The sequence below is a fragment of the Mauremys mutica genome, chromosome 7 (genome assembly GCF_020497125.1).
Source record: "Mauremys mutica isolate MM-2020 ecotype Southern chromosome 7, ASM2049712v1, whole genome shotgun sequence".
NCBI lineage: Eukaryota > Metazoa > Chordata > Testudines > Geoemydidae > Mauremys > Mauremys mutica.
The window spans coordinates 11353636-11374946 of NC_059078.1; the positions used below are offsets into that span (position 1 = coordinate 11353636).

General features: G+C 41.0%; 1 protein-coding gene across 1 annotated transcript in view; it reads right to left on the bottom strand.

Annotated features, from left to right (window-relative positions):
* PDZRN3 (PDZ domain containing ring finger 3) overlaps nucleotides 1-21311 on the bottom strand; it is a 206278-nt gene that overhangs the window by 172850 nt on the left and 12117 nt on the right. The window contains exon 3 of the mRNA XM_045024857.1: nucleotides 20415-20522. Coding sequence (XP_044880792.1) covers nucleotides 20415-20522 — 108 coding nt within the window. The remainder of the gene's footprint in view (nucleotides 1-20414; nucleotides 20523-21311) is intronic.

Below are 21311 nucleotides of genomic sequence, written 5' to 3' on the forward strand. Positions count from 1 at the left end.
ACTCAGGTAGCTAAAAATATAAATGTGGTTGTATGGCTTGGTTATGGGAGGTCTCAATTACATGTTGTGAAAGAATGGACTAAAGTAAAATCTAACACTGTTTTCTTTACAATCCTCAATCCTTAGTTGTAACAAATACAATATTTTAACTTGGATTTGCTTATGATAGCTAAGGTTTTACATTTTAACAGGAACTTTAAATTTAATTAATGAAGGTCTGTCTTACATTTGAAAATACATGCAATTATGTGGATTGTTTTAATAAGTACATTAAGTACTAGATTCTGCCACACGTGCTAACAGGCCCCAAGTCTTCAAACACTTATGCACATACTTAATTTTAAGCCTATGAGCAGTCCCCTGGGCTTCAATGAGGCTTACTTCTAGAGTTGTCCCAATGGGCCAGATTGTGATATTTTTACTTACATTGAGTAGCACCTTACTCTAGGAGGAATTCAATAGAACTACTTATAGTGTAAGGTTATAGTCTTCATGAAAACAGGTTTCACAGCCTAGTCCAGAGTGAGTAACGGGGACAGAATCTGCTCCTTAGTAAACAGAAACTTATGCTGGGTTGGATCCTTACCTGGGGTAAAACACCCACCCCATTGAAGTCAATGGGAGATTTGCCATTGACTTCAGTGGGGCCAAGATTTCACCCATGGTACATAACAGCATAGCTCCACTGGAACCAAGGGACAAATGCTAATTTACACCAGGTCAGGATCTGGCCCCAGGATATTACCAACTTAAAAAAAAGTATCCTTTATTTTCTCACTGCATGCTGCTTGTTTAACAAAACAAAAAAAAAAGCGTGTTTTCTGATTTACTTTGAGTGAGGAATCTGCAGATTTAAAATGTGGTTTACAATTAACAGTCTGTTGGCTAAAACAGCAGGGGTGAATATAAACAAGACCCTTTATTCTGTTAGCATTTGTTTAACAGTATAAACACGTGTTTAGGTCCACAGTCTTTTTCTCACTTAGAAGCTGATGTATCTCATCAAGTTTCTTGTGAATAGGAATGACCTTGAGTGATTATTGGTCTGGTGGCAAAAAGCAGTCAAGACCTTTCCCAAGACCTCCATTTGTAGCGTTGATTTGCATTCTGCTACAGTGATAGCCTAAGTAAATTCTACCGTGGTTTATCGCTTCATTGACAGCTCACTTTAATTAAGCAACTGTGATAAAGGCATTACTTCCTGAAAACTTCTTCTAAGGATGGGGTGGGGAGGGGAGCCAGCTTTTAGGCCTAGAGGTTTTTTCAAGGAAGGAAATGCAATATTCACAGCCAGACAGAAATGAAGGACAAGGGCCAGATCCTCCTGCCCGTACTCATGCTGTGAATAGAACCTTACTCTGCAAGTACTCCCATTGAAATGCAGAGTAAGACACTGCTCAGTGTAAGTAAGGGTGACAATCTACGATAAGTGCGTTTCTTAGGTCTGGATAAGGGCTGTAGGGTTTTGGTTTCTTATATCTATGTTCATATTATGACACCAACACTCAAAAGAAGATACACAATCCAAGGCACCAGACACTAACTGCAGCTGAGAACTCAGTTTATTTCTCCAAATAGGGAGGGATACAGGGTTTCTCCAGCACCTTAGCTTATCCATGGAATTTCATTTCAGCTCTAGAGAAATACACTTCCCCCTCCCTGCAGTCTCAAACTGCCGCCCATCCCCAGCCACAGATAAGTTACCAAGATACTTCTGGTTAATCTAAAGTGTTCAGGGAACTAACAAAGAACCAAGGGAGCGAGCAAGCAGGAAGGCAAACTGAGAATACTGTAACAGGAATTCACTGTGTCAGCTCAGTGAAAGTAACTTTAATAGTCTATAAAACTTGGAGATTTATGGGACTCTGCATGAGGCTAATATTTTACCTATCACAGTTTTTGACACCACTATCCATTCCTATGTTTATTACTAATTTCTAGTCATAAATTTTGAAAATGAAATGACCTTCATCAGTTGTACAATCCACAAAGCAGGCAAGCAAACTCACTTTTGGGGATCTTAAAAAGGGAAACCTATTTTAATTGTTCGCTAGGGGTAAGAACTGGTAAAAACTGAAAAAACAACAAACAATTTAGTTGATAGAAAAGAATCTGTAATAGAAACAGTCAACAATTCCCCTGATGCAGAGCAGGCTTTGCCTTCAAAGCTTTTAAAGGAAGGAGGGAGGCCAAAATGAAGGGGAAAGAATAAGGGTTGTGTAAAATTTTTAAAAAGGCAAGCGCATGTGCTGACTCCTTAAAATACAAGAGTCAGCTGTGTGAAATTACTTAAAAATAAAGGAAGAATTGTTAGTGGGATATTGTCAATATGGAAACTATACCTCTGTCTGAACATTTTCCACCTACTTTTGTTCCAAGTTAGACCTAAGTTTACAATTACTGGAAGAGACCAGATTCAAATAAAGGTTTCTTTGGGCAAAATTATCAAAAATAGGTACCTAGAGTTATGCTCCAAAATTCTTAACTAGGCTTCTAAATAAGGCCCTGAGTTTGCAAACACTTAGGCTATGTCTACACTGCACTCTAAGCCCAGGCTCTGACTCCGGTTTGAGCCCAAGCCCCCCTTCTGTCCACACACAAATCGGTCTGACTCAGGTCAGCAAGCACTCAGGACTCAAGTGCTAGGACCTTGCTAGGGAGGTGGGTCAGAACGTGAGTCCTGCTGTGACTCTGGTCCAAGCCCTGTCATTTTTCAGGGGGATGCAAGTCAAGTCACAGACCCAAGTCCAAAGGTCTGTGTAGTGCAGCATGGATGTGTTAGTATGGCTATGAGATCTGGGTCCATCAGCTGTAAACCACGGTTTACAATGCAATGGGGGTGCTCGAGCAGCGGTTCACAAGCCCAGGTCCCACAGACCCAGGCTTAGGGTATGTCTAAATTGCAAAAAAAAAAAAAATAAAATAAAAATACCCATGGCAGAAAGTCTCAGAGCCCAGATCAATGAGGCTCATGGTACAGGGCTAAAAACAACAGCACAGACATTCAGCCAGAGCTCTAAGACCTATCTCCCTCTCCGGGTTTCAGAGCCCAGGCTTCACTGTAGCCCCATAGCTCAAGCCCCTCTACTGACTTGGCTCTGAGGTTCACTGCCACCCTTTTTTTGCACTGTAAACATACCTTGAGGTATATACTCAAGTCTAAGCACTTGAGTAGTTCCACTGACTTCACTGTGTTCTTTCCAAAGAGCCCCTCCCCCCCCCCACACTTCTTTACTGCTGCTGTGGGTATATAAAACAGTACCAGGAAAGTGAAAATTGCTATTGCAAAAAAAAATAAGAAAACAATTGTGAAAATCATAAAAATCGATATGCCCAGGATTGTCTAGTCTAGTCTAATCTATTGGTAATAGCCCCAGTCACTGTAGTTTCTATATGCTGATCCTCTATGCAGAGAGACTATTTTGGGTAACAGCAGCAATCAAGTTAACTAGAAAGCCCTGTAGGAGCTGAGCTGCCAGGCTGGGGATCATTAGTCAACCTGGAAATCAGCACTTCCATAGCTCTGCTGGATCTTCAAAGATCTGTGAATTCATGGGCCAAACCCCCTTCCCAAGACACGGAGGGAATAAACAATAGGGAAACACTGGGCCAGATTCCAATGCCTCACACTGCATAGTACTGTCTTCCATGTTTATTTCCATTTAAACCAATGCGGTACAGATAGCAAAGTCTGGCCTGTGGGGGAACAGCCTACCTGAGGGAGTTTGCCAACTAGTTTTAGAACGCTTCAAACACTTTGTATCGCTTATTTTTAAATATTCTCTAATAAACTTTAAATCTGCTTTGTCTGCTACAAAACCATCACTACTTTTGTTTTGTTTTGTACACAACTGGAATTAGCTGACAGTTAAAGCTGTCATTTCAAACGGCATTATAGGGAAATTTAAAAACATTCTAACCAATAAAAGGAAGAAAAACAAAGTTTTTAAAAAAATATATAAATATACAACTGTTGTAATATGTATCTGAGTGTTCTAGGATGATTTTGATAAAATTTAGTCAAGGACAGAAGGTAAGTGTCATGGGTACACATCTGTATTCCATTCCTTTATGAGATTTACTGAAGACACACAATAGATTAATGTTAGACTTAGATTTGAAAGCACGGTGAGAAGCAAAGTGAGAGACAACAAAATGCACAATGGCAGACAATAGGCTCTCCTGACTAAACAAAAGGAGGGGTTTTTTTTGCAAGAAATCTGCATCATAAAAACCACTGCACAAGAGAGTTCTTCTCAAAGTTCTTCTCAAATTTCAGCAAACTGGTTTTAAACTTCCATCAACAATCTCCAGTTTTGCCACAGAACTTTTGCATATATGCTGTAATGTGCACCAGACAAGCTATTTGTTAAAAACAAACACACACCATAAAAAACGGTGTTGGAATCATGCCTGCAGGAAGGCAAAACTAAGAATATTACAGAGATGTTTACAAATGCATCCCAAAGCAACTCCCAGTGAAGTCAGTGGAAAGACTGCTATTGACTTACAACTGGGTTCTGGTTTAAAACATATGCAGCCAAATTCAAGGCAGTCTAGATGCACAGTCTGTAAATCAGTTCACAATGTATCTTTATGTCAGCCAAATCCTGGTTTCCACAAAGATGAATATCATATTGTCTCTGATATTAAATGGGATACTGTCAATGAGATCAACATTTAGAATAAAAATAGTTATTTTTTCCTCTTGATTAGTGGGGGAAATAGAGGATTGGTGCATCTCAGCATGCTACATAGGAAGAAAAATTTATACTTTTTAATGCTCTTTGTCTTGACAAATGTCTGTGTGGATCTGGCTCGAGGCATGGTTTCCGTAACCGTGCTATTACAAAGTATAGAGACTAGTCCTATTCCAATAAAGTCCATGGGTCTTTTTTCCCCAATTACGTAAGAGGGAGCTACATTGGGTCCATGGTTACTGTTCAACCTTTACTGTATTTGTGCTGATATGAGTCTCTGTTTATGCACTTTTATCTGTTGCTTGTCATTCCTCAACCTGTCATTACCAGAAGGTGATACTCTCAGACACACAGCACCAGCCCCAAGAAGTCATAATTCTGGCAACGAAACTTCATTTCTGAAAGTACTTTTTGAATGACATCAGGCTGAAATTAGACTGTGTCCATGGATAGGAGCAACTAGGCTGTGGGTATGAAGTAAACAGAGCTTAGGTAGCAAAAACAGTCCATCGTATTCGCTTTCTGGCAGGCACCCATGACGCATCTAACGAAGTATCTTATACTTTCACCGTATCTCAGATTTCAGCATGAAAAGAGAGGAGCATTAAAGAAAAACGCTTTTTAAAATCAGTTATTGAAATATATTTTACATAGTCTTGTAAGAGGTAGAGATCAGATGGTGTTCTTTGGGGGGTGGGGGAGAAATGTGATACAACTCCAAGTCATCATGTGATGTGGCAGCTACTAAAGTTACTAGTAATTTTTATTAGTGTGCCAGAGAGCTGGACAAAGGTCTGCTCTGTAAGCAAGGCCTTTTAAGAAATAAACTAAAGCTTCCTGAACTGATGAGCCCAAACAGGGCTTAGTTGATAGAGGCAGGTCACAGAGGTCGTGCTCCAGCTCAAGCCCGAATGTCTAGACCACAATTTTACAGCCCAAGTCAGCTGACATGGGCCAGCCATGGGTGTTTACACGCTACCGAACACAGTTCGTAACTAAACGGCCTACAAATAATAGTAATATATAGATCTAATGGTACTGTCACACTGCGCAAATGGCAGGATTGGACACACTACTTCCACCTATAGTCTGGAGTAGCCATCATGGGGTGTGAATTTCACCCTATGGTATCCTGCATTTCTTTCCTCTGCAGCCCACACATCTCTCTGATATATTTTGCAGGGTAGGCAAAATGAATTATGCCAGTGTTGGAAAGACCAACTTTCACTATAACAGGTGAACTTTTATTCTTTTCTCTTTACAGAGAGAATTGTTTTATAACCATTATTAAAAGCCATACAATCTTTAGAAAGCTAATACAACACAATTATATTTACGTTGGACACTAAAATACATACAGATGATTTGAAAGCAACACTTTAAGTACTACATTCAGTTTAAAAGCCCCAGTGCTGAAGCAAAAAAACTGAACTGCTAATGTTGTCGCCCAGTACCATTTATATTTATGAGGGTCTAACAACTTTACAAGCCCTGTGGCTGCTCTCAGTAGTGAAACCTGAAATAATAAAAATATATTCTATTATTAAAAATATCAAAACATCATGCATAAAGTACAGAAGCAGACAACAATATTACATGTAATTACATAAAACTGGTAAGCTGTCACCTCTTGAGTATTTAAGTCAAAGAACTGCAGTTAATTATGAACAGCTTTAAAGTTTTGTGGTGCAAAGAGTTAATTAACTCAGGAAGAAAACTTCATGAAGAAAAGAGAACATGAATTTAATAACTTTACCACTATTCAGTTTAACATAGCAAATTTGATCAGTTGCTAATCAAGCATCTTTATTTCCATCTTTTCCCTTTTGTCTATAACACAAACGATTTCTTAACATATGCTAACAATTAGCAATTCTTAAAACACCTACTCAACTGCATATTGAAATATGTGTGTTGGGGAATAAAATAATTTTATTTGATTCAAATGTTAATCAGAAGCAACTTTGCATTATTTTTGTTACAAGAATAGACCCTAATATCTTATTTCAGTGACTACATAGTGTACATGATACACATGAAATATGATGTTGTAAAAAACACCCGTGCATGAGCCCAGCACTGCAATCAGATGTGCATGGGAATACCTTTGTACTGATGCAAAAACCCACTGAAGTCAATGAGATTCTCTGCGGTGCCCACCAAGATTCAACTACAGGATCAGGACCAAGGACCCTTTGAAATGTTGATCTAAAGACAGGGTTCCACTGATACATCCAGTAAATTAGCATTTTCTAGAAAATCTCCACATTCCATTTAATCCAAAGTAAAAGAAGCCATGCAAGCTCTATTCAAGCACATTTTGAATAGCAATGATCTGAACATACAATCGCTTTTGTAGTTAATTTGCACTTATTTTATTCATATCTTTTGATACAATTGACATGGTAATTCATTGCACATGTACTAAATTAAGGATGATTGCGCCTGATTGCCCAATTATTGTAAAATGCACAAACTGTGTGAAAATAGTTGATAGGACAGTGCATGTTTTCTCTACAAAGCCTCTCAGAGTACTTCAAATCTAAAAAAAAAAATAATCCAACAGATAATCATAACGGTTTGGCTTCAACTGTGGAAAACTGAACAGAGAATGATTTAAAGCTCAAGGAACTGCACCATATGTGAAAAAGAGATTAAATCATCTTATTGTTATCTATTCAAATATGTCACATCAAAAGAAAAAGGGATCAGTCTAGTAGAGTTTGACATATTTCTGTTTTGTCCTGAAGAATGAAATAGGAAATAGCTATTTATCAGTTTTTCTTTGAAATAATAATAATACAAATGCATACAACTGACATTATCAAAGCCTGAGCACTTCCTCTTTTCTTCCCAAATGGTATAAAGAGTTGTTCCTTCTGCTACAGAGATTAATAGCTACACCAGAGGCAAGACGTCCCGAGAGGGTCAGATTTTCCATTGCCTTCTGTAGTCTTTTACCACTGTGCAAAGTGAGTCTCACATGGGTGCAAAATGCTACCACATCATGCTGAGAGCATTTTGCACTCACTTTACGGTTGGTTGTAGATGGCTAGACACGTTCAGTGCAGTGGAAAATCAACCTTAGAGAATATATTCTTCCTAGTCACTTCCTTTTTCTCTCAAGTCTTATTTGTTTTCTGTTACATAGCACCACAAACAAAAACACAGATGCTGTTATGTAACTAACTCCTATGCTACCTAACAGCACTATGTAGAGGAGGAGAAACTTAGGATCCTTAGTACTGTAGCTTCATGGAGCTATGCCAATTTACACAGTAGAAGATCTGGCCCTTTTTAACACTGCATATTATTAAGGAAACCAAATTATTAAAAAAAAAACATGTTCCCACTAACTTAAAAGGGTTGTCCGCTTACAGTCACAGCATGTCTCTGGTTTATTCCTGGGTTTGCAGCTCTTTTTGGATGATTTCATTACCTCTTTTTAATTTAAAGATACCCATGAGGGAGATATTTATAAGCTTCTATAGATCCAAAATGCCCACAATGTGCACAGTGTCAACATGCTGTGGATTTTTATTAAAATGGGCAGAGAATGGAATGTTGCTGGTGTTTGAAAGGGGAATCATTGGGGGTATTGCTTCAGAAGTTACAGCACGGAATATACTTACAGCTGGGGAACTCCAGTCGCATATTTGGAGAGAGGAATTTAATAAGACAGTAAACTCCTCACTTAAAGTTGTCCCGATTAACGCTGTTTCGTTGTTACATTGCTGATCAAATAGGGAACATGCTCGTTTAACGTTGCGCGATGCTCCCTTCTAACGTCGTTTGGCAGCCGCCTGCTTTGTCCACTGTTTGCAGGAAGAGCAGCCTGTTGCAGCTAGCTGGTGGGGGCTTGGAACCAGGGTGGACCGGCAGCCCCCCAGCAGCTCCCCTCTCCCAAGTTCCCTGCGCAGTAGCTGCCCAGCAGGCTAGCAATTGCAGCTGTCCCTCCCTGTGCTGCTCCTGCCTTCTACTTTGGAGCTGCTCCCCGAGCCTCCTGCTTGCTGTGCAGTGGCGGAAGGGGGGAGGCGCTAATGTCAAGTTGTCCCCCTCCCCCCGCTCCTACACCCCGCTTACCCCTTCTTCTCCATACTGAGCAGTATAGGGACACAGAGGGAGAGAGACAGAGAGAACCTGGGGCAGCAGCTGCTCTCTCAACTTCCTGATCCACTTAAAAAGACAATGCACTTAAGAGTGGGTCAGTTTACTTAAAGGGGCAGTGTGCATCTCTCTCTCCCCCACACAAGGTGTGTGTCTGTCTGCTATGCTATCTCCCCTCCCCTCCATTCCTGCTGCCTTGTAGAGTGAGAGGCTACATTAACAATGTTAACCCTTGAGGGCTCAGCTAGTTCATCATTTAGCACAGGGATTCTCAAACTGGGGGTTGGGACCCCTCAAGGGGTCATGAGGTTATTACATGGGAGGGGGGGTCACGAGCTGTCAGCCTCCACTCCAAACCCTGTTTTGCCTCCATTGATTTAGCAGCAAGGCATTCCCTGGGAAATATCCCACCCTCTTCCACCCTCTAACTTCACCACCTCAACCAAGCTTCACAATCATCATAGCTGTGAACAGTATTAAATTATTTGTTTAAAACATATACTGCGGGTATATAACTATACAATATATAGTTTTTTGTCTGGTGAATTTTTTTTCCCTGGAACCTAACCCCCCCATTTACATTAATTCCTATGGGGAAATTGGATTCACTTAACATCGTTTCACTTAAACTCGCATTTTTCAGGAACATAACTGCAGCGTTCAGTGAGGAGTTACTGTACAGCGAGCCCGACAGAAGGGCATTATTTTCTTTCTTTGCAGTACTTTTTTATTTTCCTCTTGTCAAGTTGTTTTTTTCTCTTTGAGGCAAGAACTGTAGTACAATACTTAATATACGATATATTATATTATATTACATCTCTATTTTGTTTTTAATGTTGACCAGCACTCAATTTGGCTTCTCTCTTCGACTCCCCACCTCCCTGCCCCAACTTAGACTACAGCACTAAGTCCTTCAAGCTAGAGAATAAATTTATGGAGGGAGAAAAAAATAGAGTGAGAACCAAGGCCTCATGTTTTCATTTGGAACTACAGTGTTTTCCCTTAAATTTGTTACTGTTCTCTTTCATCAGTTGCCAAGTTGCCCCATCCTGCCTTTAGCATAGACACGAACATGCTGCTCCTTTCTGAGACATCATTAATAGACCGGGGCAAACGTCTCTAAAACTTTCCTGCGAATATGCACAAAAAAAAAAGTTGAATTTGCTTCCGCTGTGTTAACAGCCCTTTGGTGTTCACTCCCTACAAATAGGCTTAGTGTGCTTGAGTGTCCTGGCAGGAACATTCACAGAAACAGCCAATTTTAAGTGAAAGTCTGAAAACATTCCTAAAAAACAGACTTGTAAGCACATATATCCACACTGGGAATCTAGTTTTAAGAGCTGTGCTCCTCCATTCATGGAACAGAAACAATACAATGTGACTTAATCAAAACTAAACAACAATAGCTAGAATTTTAATTTTCAACTAGTGAATACTTGCAATGAACTTCTCACTAATAATTTACGGAGCAAGGTGTATTTGTAAAAGTAATGGGTGAATAATTTCAAATTAATTAAAGAGACCTCCCAAGAAAATTCTCATGGGCAATTTGCAAACTAAAGGCTAAATTCCCCTAATAAATTATTTTATTCACTGCCAATTATGTGCAAAGCAACAGGGCTGGATTCTGATGCTACTTAACATGAGCAAGGGTACCTTACACCATGACTGGTGACAAAAATGTGACTCCTGGAGTATGGGTGACAGACGCTAACTCTTAGTCATTGCTGGTAGCGTTTGAACATTGTATTTCGCTAGGGTTGCTCTAATGGAAATTTATTCAGCCCCTTCAGCCTAGAGGATAAGGGTCATTAGTTAATGGTTAGTTAATTAGTTAGTCCTACACAGTTCTGCAAGGGGAGGAGAGGGTGCAAGAAGTTAGTCTCTCTCTCTGCAGGAGGGTTGCACAATTCCATCACTGACTGTCCTGTGCTAGTCTATAGCTTGGATTCGGCTCCTTATGGGGAAGATGGTGTGCGAGAGGGCTCATGTCCACTTCCTGCCTGCTCTTCTAGCAGAATGGAGCTTGCATAGGGAAGCACATGTTGCACCTTGTAAAAAGCTGGCAGGGCAAAAGGCTTTAATGACACATCCTTCATCGGAGTTCACCAGTCTGAGGTGAAGACTGAAATTCCAAATGATCAACTCCCAGCCAGAGCTGCAGTAAGACATAGGTACAATAGGATTGTGCATAGAGCCCTGGCTCCTGGACTTATATGAGTACCTCAGAATCTCAGCTCTCATTTAAAATATAACACCTCACAATTGCAGAGTAAATCTTAAAACCATGAACAAAGTGTAACAGAGACAGAGACGCAGACTGAGCTCTGAGGGGCGTGGACTGCCCCAGTTCCAAGACCCACTGCTTTGGGGACCCTTGTCAACACTGCCCCAGCCTGCTCTCCCCAACAGATGCACACTTGCCGCTGGGGTAAGTGCAGGGGACCCCCCTGCTGCCGCTCTCAAGGGGAAGGGATCAGCGCCACAGAGGCCCCAAACACACCCACTTGGATCAGGGACCATTCACATCGGAACACCAGCAGTAAGCAAGGAATCCTACCACTCCAGATAAAGGGGAGGAAAAAGGAAAAACTGTCAGCCCCCAAACTGCTATCTTATCTCACACATTAGCAAGGAAACCTGCAACTAATCCACATATCTGGGCTAGCAAATCACACCCTAGACTAGACAACCAGGTGAAACCCCTCTTAGCTCATTATAAAATTCAAAGAGCCCCTGCCTCCCAACCCCAGCTGTAGATGTTCCTCAGCATACACATTTTATTAATAAAGAACTGAATATCATGCACTTATGACCTTTCCTTCTGGTGAGTGATCCATCCGGGGGTGTCTGATTCAGCTTCCGCTGTGTTAATTTGGCTTTGGAGCACTTCCACAGGCTACATAGTTAACACAGCTGCCAAATTCGGTTTACTCTGTCTATGACGTACTCTATGTAAGATGAGAAATGGCACTGCTATTGGAGCAGACCCCTGCAGGGCAAACTCTGCAACTAGCCTCACCAAAGAGCAAATGATCAAACAGATCTACAAAAACACAGGACGATTCGCTAAAATGTGGGACTATGCTTATGTGAAGACTGGTGATGAAAACCACTCAAGACATCATACAAAATCGGTCCATAATTCATAGTAAATGAGTGTCCTTTGGGGTACAAATCAATCAAATCATTTCTGCACTAAGATGCGTCCCCGGCTCCTGAAACAATAAGCACTCCAACAGACAGCATGCTACATAGGGTATCTCCTCAGCTGGGATACATTCTCATAGCTCTAGCGAAGCCATTGGGGTTCTGACAATTGACACCAGCTGATGGGAAGTATTTATTTGTAGGGTATTTAATAAGTCTCCTACTTCCTATGCTAGTACAGAAGCTAAATAAACTGACTCACTAGCTACAGTCAGCAAAGAATGTCATATTTAATCTATAATCCTTCAAAGCAGATGTGTTTAAAAAATTAAAGTAAATTTGGCCTCTACCTAGTTGAGGAAAGATCACATGCTCACCTATGGAAAGTGAGCAGGCCCTTATTCAGAGATGTAATTAGCTGCCATTTTGCTCCTACAACAAAAGCATATTATCATATATATGATATGATAAAAAGCATATTATAGATAACTTCTAGGTGTCCTTACAGTGCCTACTTTCATCTCTTTCTTACACAGGATCCAAAACTGTTTCTATTGAAGTAAGGGCAAAACTCCCATTGACTTAAACGGGGAAGGACCCAGGCCTATTATGTGCATGTGTTTGTAAATGCATACGTAACACAGTCTCTTCTGGATCTTACTACAGAACATGGTTAATGGAGCGCTAGTGGTTTACTGTATTAAGTACATTAAAGTATAACTGCTCTAATTGCAGTTTGCCTTGTATTTATAAACCACAGAAATGTATGGTGCGAGCAAACAGAAGGCACAGCAGTCCTGCCATTATAGTGTTACTTCCTAACTTTGCAAGTAATTGTGGAAGACCTGGAAGCAGATTTAGGCCAGCCATTCAAATTTACTTTAGAAGCAGATTTCTAGATAGAGGCAGTTATGGGTAAACTGAATACAGGACAGGGATCCACGAACTCAAACTTCAAAAACATACATAAGAACGGCCACACTGGGTCAGGTCAATGGTCCATCTAGCCCAATAGCCTGTCTTCCGATAGAGGCCAATGCCAGGTGCTTAAGAAGGAATGAACAGACCAGGCAAACATCGAGTGATACATCCCCTGTCGTCCACTCCCAGCTTCTGGCAATCAGAGGCCAGGGACACCTAGAGCATGGGGTTTCTTTTTCATCCCTGACCATCTTGGCAAACAGCCACTGATGGAGCTGTCCTCCATGACACTGACTTCTTTCAGGAGTCATTTCCCTCTCCGCCTCAGGTTCTCCCATCTGTAAAATGGGGATAATATTTACCCTACAGGATAAATGTGAGAATTATTAACTAGTTAATGTTTGCAATTTGAAGATGTAAAGTGCTATGTAAGCACCAATTATTATTTTTGAACAGATACTGTAAAACAAAACACTGAATGGGATTTTGCAAGGGGATGGGACCTGTATTTTCCTTACGTGTCTATTATGTGTAGTGTTAAACTCCTGAAACATGCAGCATTCATCTAGGGGGATAGGTCCTTGGTTAGCAGTAGGGATGCGTATTTCATGGCGTGCTGTTTCCATTACTGGGCTATTGCTCATGTCCATGATATACAAGCAGTTAAGAAATAATTTTCTAAGGTTACTGACAAATAAGGAGAAGGGGCTATTCACTTTTTTTTTTTTAAATGATTTACTTGTTTTGCATTTAACTTTTTAAAACTGGTGGGAGAGGAAATCCAAACCCACCCTACATAAGGAAACCAAGCTTAAAATGATCTGAGATGTTTTTCAAAAGCTTATCTTGGTATGCAACTCTCATGGAACAGCATTTGAAAGCAGATATCAACGTAACAATAATTTACTATCAGTTATAAATACCACTATATTTGTCTGCACATCTTAAAAACCACATAATCCCTGCTCAGCAATTTGAAGCTTTTTGACAGTTCTGAAAATGAAAAATGGCACTCCTTTATTAACAGGCTCTTCAGCATTCATTTACCAGAAGACATGCAGAAAGGAAAGGTTCCAAACAGAAGCCGCAAAATTCACTTTGATAGAAACTGTAAATTCGCTACGATCAGAACTGTAATTAATTCTGGAGTTGCTGTGCTTCCCAGTTTATGCTTTTGGATTGTTTATCGCACTGAAATGAGAATTCTTTTGAAAGGATTCAGTTCAAGGTCATGCCAGCAATGTATATAAAGCCCTCCGTTTTAAATGAACAAATATATAATATTCTAGGCTCTAGATCAGTGGCTCAAACTTTTTTTTTTTTTTTTTACTGGTGACCCCTTTCACATAGCAAGCCTCTGAGTGCAACTCCCCCCCCCTTATAAATTAAAACCACTTTTTTATATATTTAACACCATTATAAATGCTGGAGGCAAAGATGGGTTTGGGGTGGAGGTTGACAGCTCGCGACCCCACATGTAATAACCTTGTGACCCCCTGAGGGGTCCCGACCCCCAGTTTGAGAATCCCTGCTCTAGATACTTGGGTTACCATCTCTCCCCTGTGTTCTCCCAAAGCAAATGTCATCAGATGAGATGTGTCTGCTCTCTAGTCTTAGGTTCTATCTAGAGCTTATTGCTGTGCCCTGTCCGTTTGCAGAATCCTTCTACAAATCTACTTCCCTAAAGACAACCACAAATGCTAGTCTGTAGCTGCCTGCAAAGGCTTTGTATTTGGGTCAATTCAAATTTGTTATCCTGTTTTCATTAGCTCTCCCTTATCTTCAAGAAAGATGTGGAGAAACTGGAGAGGGTCCAGAGAAGAGCAACAAGAATGATTAAAGCTCTTGAGAACATGACCTATGAAGGAAGGCTGAAATAATTGGGTTTGTTTAGTTTGGAAAAGAGAAGACTGAGAGGGGACATGATAACAGTTTTCAGGTATCTAAAAGGGAGTCATAAGGAGGAGGGAGAAAACTTGTTCACCTTAGCCTCTAAGGATAGAACAAGAAGCAATGGGCTTAAATTGCAGCAAGGGAGGTTTAGGTTGGACATTAGGAAAAAGTTCCTAACTGTCCGGGTGGTTAAACACTGGAATAAATTGCCTAGGGAGGTTGTGGAATCTCCATCTCTGGAGATATTTAAGAGTAGGTTAGATAAATGTATATCAGGGACGGTCTAGACAGTATTTGGTCCTGCCATGAGGGCAGGGGACTGGACTCGATGACCTCTCGAGGTCCCTTCCAGTCCTAGAATCTATGAATCTATTCTCTTATCCCCCCTTTTATTTTAGCAGATTGAGTGGTTTTTCCTCTGGCGTGTTTGACCAAGTTTATTTAATAAATGTTCTGCATTATCACAGCATTCTATGCACAGCCAAGAATGATGCAGAAGGGATAGATTTTTGCCACTCTACTTTGAGTAGGACCTTACGCCACAAACAGTCACTATGAAAACTATAAGAATAACTGCAGGATAAGGTACTACTTAGTGTGAGTAAAGCTGGTGAAATTGAGCCTCAAACAAACAAAATAAATGTTTAGCATCATGAATGGAAGATAACTTCAGACAATTACCTTATGGCTACGCCACTGACTATTTCTTTGGTAGGTCCATGTTTTCACTGGCTATACACAGTTGTTAAAAATTAAACAACTTCAGCATTGCAACATGACATAAATATCCATCTCAGGGTGTTTAGATTGTGTGAACTGAATACGAAGGTGATAAACATGGTTCAGATGCTTTGATAATAAGTATATCCTCTCCCCTTCTGTATTAGGGCTATCACGGCGTACGAAACATAGTTTGCACAGAAAGCACATATCTTAGCTTTGAAGTGTCAAACATTTGTTTAGGTTGAACACTCACAGGAAGCAAAGAGGATAAACCACAGGGGCCATTTTGCTATATGAACACAAAGCAATGTCAATGCTTTGGAAACTGTGCGCTAAACTTTGACTAGAGGTGTGCAGACACGTGAATTAGTAATTCAGGTGTACTGTTATCGGCACAGCTGATACACTGTACCCAGGTGGGTGCCTGATGAAATCCTGGTAGGTGGTAAATACCACGAATTGCCAGGCTGCCTCCATTCTGGGGATATAACTGAAAAATGTGAACACAACCACAGAACAAATGGACATGTGGGCCCGATGCCACACTACTCACGTAGGGCTGAGTGGTGCTTTTACAGTCTGCCCTATGGAAGGGGTGCTCCGGAGCAGACCAGAATGAGTCTCAGAGAGAGTCTCCTGCTCTTCCCTTGCTCTAGGTTGGAAATTAGTTGCTTCATCCCTTTCTGTGGAGCAGCTTACTCCCCTATGCATCTAAGCAGCTGTTACAACACACAACTGTGGGTGTGGGGTGACCAGGGCTCCTTCCCTGCCCAATTATTCATAGCAGCAAGTATGAGGAAAGTAGCTCTTCCCACGCCAGCTGGATTCACAGTCTGAGCAGGGAAGCCCTGGGGGCCTTATTCCCTGTGTGGCCAAGTAAGGGCAGCAACAAACTGCCTGTATGGATCCTGCAAAACAACATAGACACCAAGGGACAGATTCAGATATCTTTACTCACCTTGAGTAGTACCTTACTGCTGGAATAGGCCTACTGAAGTCAGCGATGCTATTTGTGGAATAGAGTACTACTCAAGGCAAATAAGAGTACCAGAATTTGGCCCTAGACTGTCCACACTAGTAACTTATTGCACCCAAAAGCTGGAATAAGTCGGGGGAAGACTGGAACTGAGCTACTGAGGGAGACAGATAGCAAGTGAATAGAGAAAGAACAAAGGGGACTCCCTGGCCCCACTTTCAGCAGGTTGCACACATTTAAATTCTGTATTGCATTGCTCTCCACGTGCCTGGAGCCACCGGGCTCGGGTAGCACATGCGGAGCTCAGAATGTTTCCTCTGAGGATCAAAACCAGAACCTCTTTGGGTGCATCTGGTACGTTATTAGTGCCAAATAAGTAATAACAACAATGATAATAACAACAACATGTAGGGCATGGCTACACTTGCAAATTTGCAGCGCTGCAGCAGGGTGTGAAAACACACCCTCTCCAGCGCTGCAAATTGCGGCGCTGCAAAGCGCCAGTGTGGTCAAAGCCCCAGCACTGGGAGCGCGGTTCCCAGCGCTGTATGTTATTCCCCACAGGGAGGTGGAGTACGGACAGCGCTGGGAGAGCTCTCTCCCAGCGCTGGCGCTTTGACTACACTTAGCGCTTCAAAGTGCTGCCGCGGTAGCGCTTTGAAGTGCAAGTGTAGCCATAGCCGTAGTCTCAGAAGAGGTTGTTAATCACTCCCTAGGCACAGCATAAAAACCTCAGAAAGCTAGAGACAAATAAATATTCAGGATGCTTCCCAATCAACCCATCACAAGCCTTAGTGTAGGGACGAGGCAGGGCGGGAGGCAAGTGGAGCTCGGGGGGGTGGGGGGAGGGTGTGTTGAGGGCAGAGGATTCCAGGCAGCACTGCAGCCCCAAGACAGGCTGCTGTAACTTAGGGCCCCAGACCTGTCTGTCTTACACCAGGTACCAGAGAGCAGCCCAGGATTAGGAGGGCACAAAAGTAGCTTAGATCCACCCCCTGGACTGAGTTCAGTGCTGCGCCTCTTAGAGAGACAGCACAGAATCTTGCCCCATAAGTCTATTCTACTTTTCTGTTCTCTTCAGGTCCTTCACTATGGTATCTGAGCTCTTATTCTAGCCTATGCTAGCACGGCCAGACACTAAACACTCAAGCTAGGTCTACATTTAAATCACTACAGCATAGACACTCACTACACTGACAGGAGGGGTTCTCCCTGCTCTGTAGTTAATCCTCATCCCTGAGAGGTGGTAGCTAGATCAAAGGAAGAATTCTTTTGGTGACCCAGTGCGGCCTACACCAGGGGTTAGGTTGGCTTAACTATGTGCTAAGGGATGTGGATCTTTCACACTGCTGAGCAACCTAGCTGGGTTGACCTAACTTTTTAGTGTAGGCCTGGCCTCAGAGTATGTCTATACTGTAAACAAAAGAAAAAAGTGTTCTTAGCTTGGTTTAGCTAACCCAAGTTAAAACAGCAGTGAAGACACTGAAGAACTTGAGCTGCTACTTAGCAGCTCAAGTTCCACGCCTACAGGGCAGGCTGGGGTTGAACGGAGTTAAAAACTGTGTTGCTGTACCTCCACTTTTATTTTAACCCAGATTAGCTAACCTGAGTTAGGAATGCATGTTTTTTGTGCAGTGTAGACATACCATCAGAAGTGGGTGGGGAGAGGCAATGGCAAAGAGGAGCAGAACTAGTCTCTTGCAAGGAAAAGCAGATGCTGCAACAACCACTCTATCAAAAGGTACACAGTAGCCATATTCCTCTGCCCTCCAGGAGATAACGCTGTGCAATGAATGAGGCAAGGGTTCAATGAAAAAAAAAATCTATGTGATCATGTAATTAAATATCATAATTCATATGCACAAAGAGGCTGAATTAAGGTTGCATAAGCCACATTAATGTTGGCGTTTCTTGACTCCTGAGTACTTGATTTTGAAACCTTAACACTCCTTTAACATAATTTGTGTGTAACTGTATACCAGGGGTCAGCAACCTTTCAGAAGTGGTGTGCCGAGTCTTCATTTATTCACTCTAATTTAAGGTTTCGCGTGCCAGTAATACATTCTAACTTTTTAGAAGGTCTCTTTCTATAAGTCTATAATATATAACTAAACTATTGTTGTATATAAAGTAAATAAGGTTTTTAAAATGTTTAAGAAGCTTCATTTAAAATTAAATTAAAATGCAGAGCCCCCCGGATTGGTGGCCACGACCCAGGCAGTGTGAGTTCCACTGAAAATCAGCTCGCGTGCCGCCTTCAGCACGTGTGCCATAGGTTGCCTACCCCTGCTGTATACAGTAGAACCTCAGAGTTACGAACACCTCGGGAGTGGAGGTTGTTCGGAACTCTGAACTAAATGTTATGGTTTTTCTTTCAAAAGTTTACAACTGAACACTGACTAAATACAGGTTTGAAACTTTACTATGCAGAAGAAAAATGCTGCTTTTAACCATCTTAATTTAAATGAAACAAGCAGAGAAACAGTTTCCTTACCTTGCCAAACCTTTTTTTTTTTTAAACTTTCCCTTTTTTTTAGTAGTTTAACACAGTACTGTACTGTACAGTCTTTGCTTCTCCCCCCTCACCCCGCCTGATTGCATACTTCTGGTTCCAAATGAGATGTGTGGTTGACCGGTCACTTTGTAACTCTGGTGTTCATAACTCTGAGGTTCTACTGTATTTAAGACACACGTACCTACAGATAGGGTTATTAAAAATGTCATATTATTAAAAAATCCGAACTTGACTAAAGCTTTACAGGTATACTTTGTTTTACGGGAGAGATTCTATACGGAGAAGATTTATATGGAGTCCTTCTTAGAGTTTTGCAGATGCTTTGTGGTTACATTACATCATAAGCAGAACTTAAATCAGGGATAGCACTTCTAAACCACTCCACACCTAAGTTCTTATCTTTTAATAACCATGCTACTGTGATTCTATTCTTCTCCTCCATACGTAGTATATTAATTAATATTTTATACTCCCTAAATTGTGAATGCAGTTTACCAAAACAGTGTAGAAAATAGCAAATACACATTGTTCTTTGCCAATAGAAAATCCTTAACAGCTGTTTATTGCTCATTTGCAAAACTAACAGCAATGGAATTCCATTACTTAGAGAAACTGACTGTTCCATGATATCCTTGGCAACTAAAGCTTTACTTATCTTTTTGAACAATAGATTCTCAAACTTTCCTCCTCTTACAAAAATAAAAAGACAGGAAGGACACATTTTTAACTGTAAAATGCTCAAATCTGACTCCCAATAAATTGCTTTCTGTTTCATGAAATCTAACCCTGTTACCCCTCTCCCCTCTCCAAAAAAAATCACTCACTGAAACTTATGAAAAACATTTCAAGCTACCAACTCTTTAACAGGAAGGATATTTTAGTGAGGTCAAGACTAGGAAAATGAGAAGAAATTCAGACTTGCAGTCTGAATAATATTAGGAGTCCAGAATAACATTAGAGAAATTACTTAGGCAAGCATATAACTGTCTGTACCAAAATTCTGGAACAGGAACTTTTGTCCTCTATCTGTTCAAAACATTTTGCTATCCATATGAAATGTCTTAGAAACCAAGCTAAATAAAGTTACAGTTTATACAACAGATATTTCACATATGGTTTTAACTAAATAACTTACAAGTCTCCAACAGCTTTAAAAAGAAATAACTGCAGCATACCAAATAGATGCTAACTCCTCAAAAAGCCAGGACATGTACATACCATCCATAATCTGGGTTCTATATTTAGATAAGAGCTCTACGTAAAGCCAGGAAGGTCAGCATTGACTCTGGTCAAACATATTTTAACAGACATCTCTTTACCAGACAACATTTACCATGCTACACCTCTCCCATACCCCACATTATGACCTACAGAAGACATGAGATGGAACTTGGCCTATTAAAAGAGACCGGACAGCGTGTTCACATACCTCAATAATCCTGTCGTGAATCTGCAGCCCTCCTTCTCTGGCAGCAGGCCCACTGTCAATTATTTTCGATATAAAAATTCCTTCGCTAGATGAACCATCTTGATTGTCCTTTAGGAATGAAAAGAAAAATATAACATTGTACCTTATACCAGTTCTTATACCAGCTCTAATTTGTCTAAGGCTGAATCTTGTCAATGATGCTGCACATGAGCCCCAAAATGCTCAGCGCCAACCTAAAGTAATTACGGTAGTTACTATGGGCTAGATCCTTAAGTGCTGAGTACCCACAACCTCCATTTAAAAATGCAGCCACAAACAGGCTTGTATTTGTTATCTCACTTTACACTGATAGTTACCTAAAGCCAGTTCCTGAGAGGTGCTGATCCCCTCCATCATTCATTTGTGTAATAAGTATACAATGCAAGAGAACAAATGGATACTTTTTTCAATCCAGTAAGAAACAGCCATGGCAAATGAAATAAAACTAACAAGCTATTCTTTATGTCCCAGTCGGCCTGCACAATCAGTTCCCATAAGTGCTAACTGCACAGAGTGATATGATGAAGTGTAGTTAAAATGTGTTAATTACAGGGGGAGGTTTTGAGGGGAAACTTCAATGTTAATCTGCCATGAACAAGCCCAAATTTCTGTCGCATTATTGAGAGGAAAAGAAGCTGTTCTATCAAAGTTAAGCTGTTTCCTTTCTGAACTAACAGGACAAATTAAAATCCACCACCTGACCTAATTCAGGTCACATGATGTTGGATCCAGCTAGTCAACATCAAGGGGAAAAAATAGTAATAACTGTTCCTGTAAGAAGTTCAGTCCTGGACACTCGCACAGGCAAAACTTCCACTGAAATCAAGGAGTTCAGTACTAAGCAGACTGGAGGTTGTT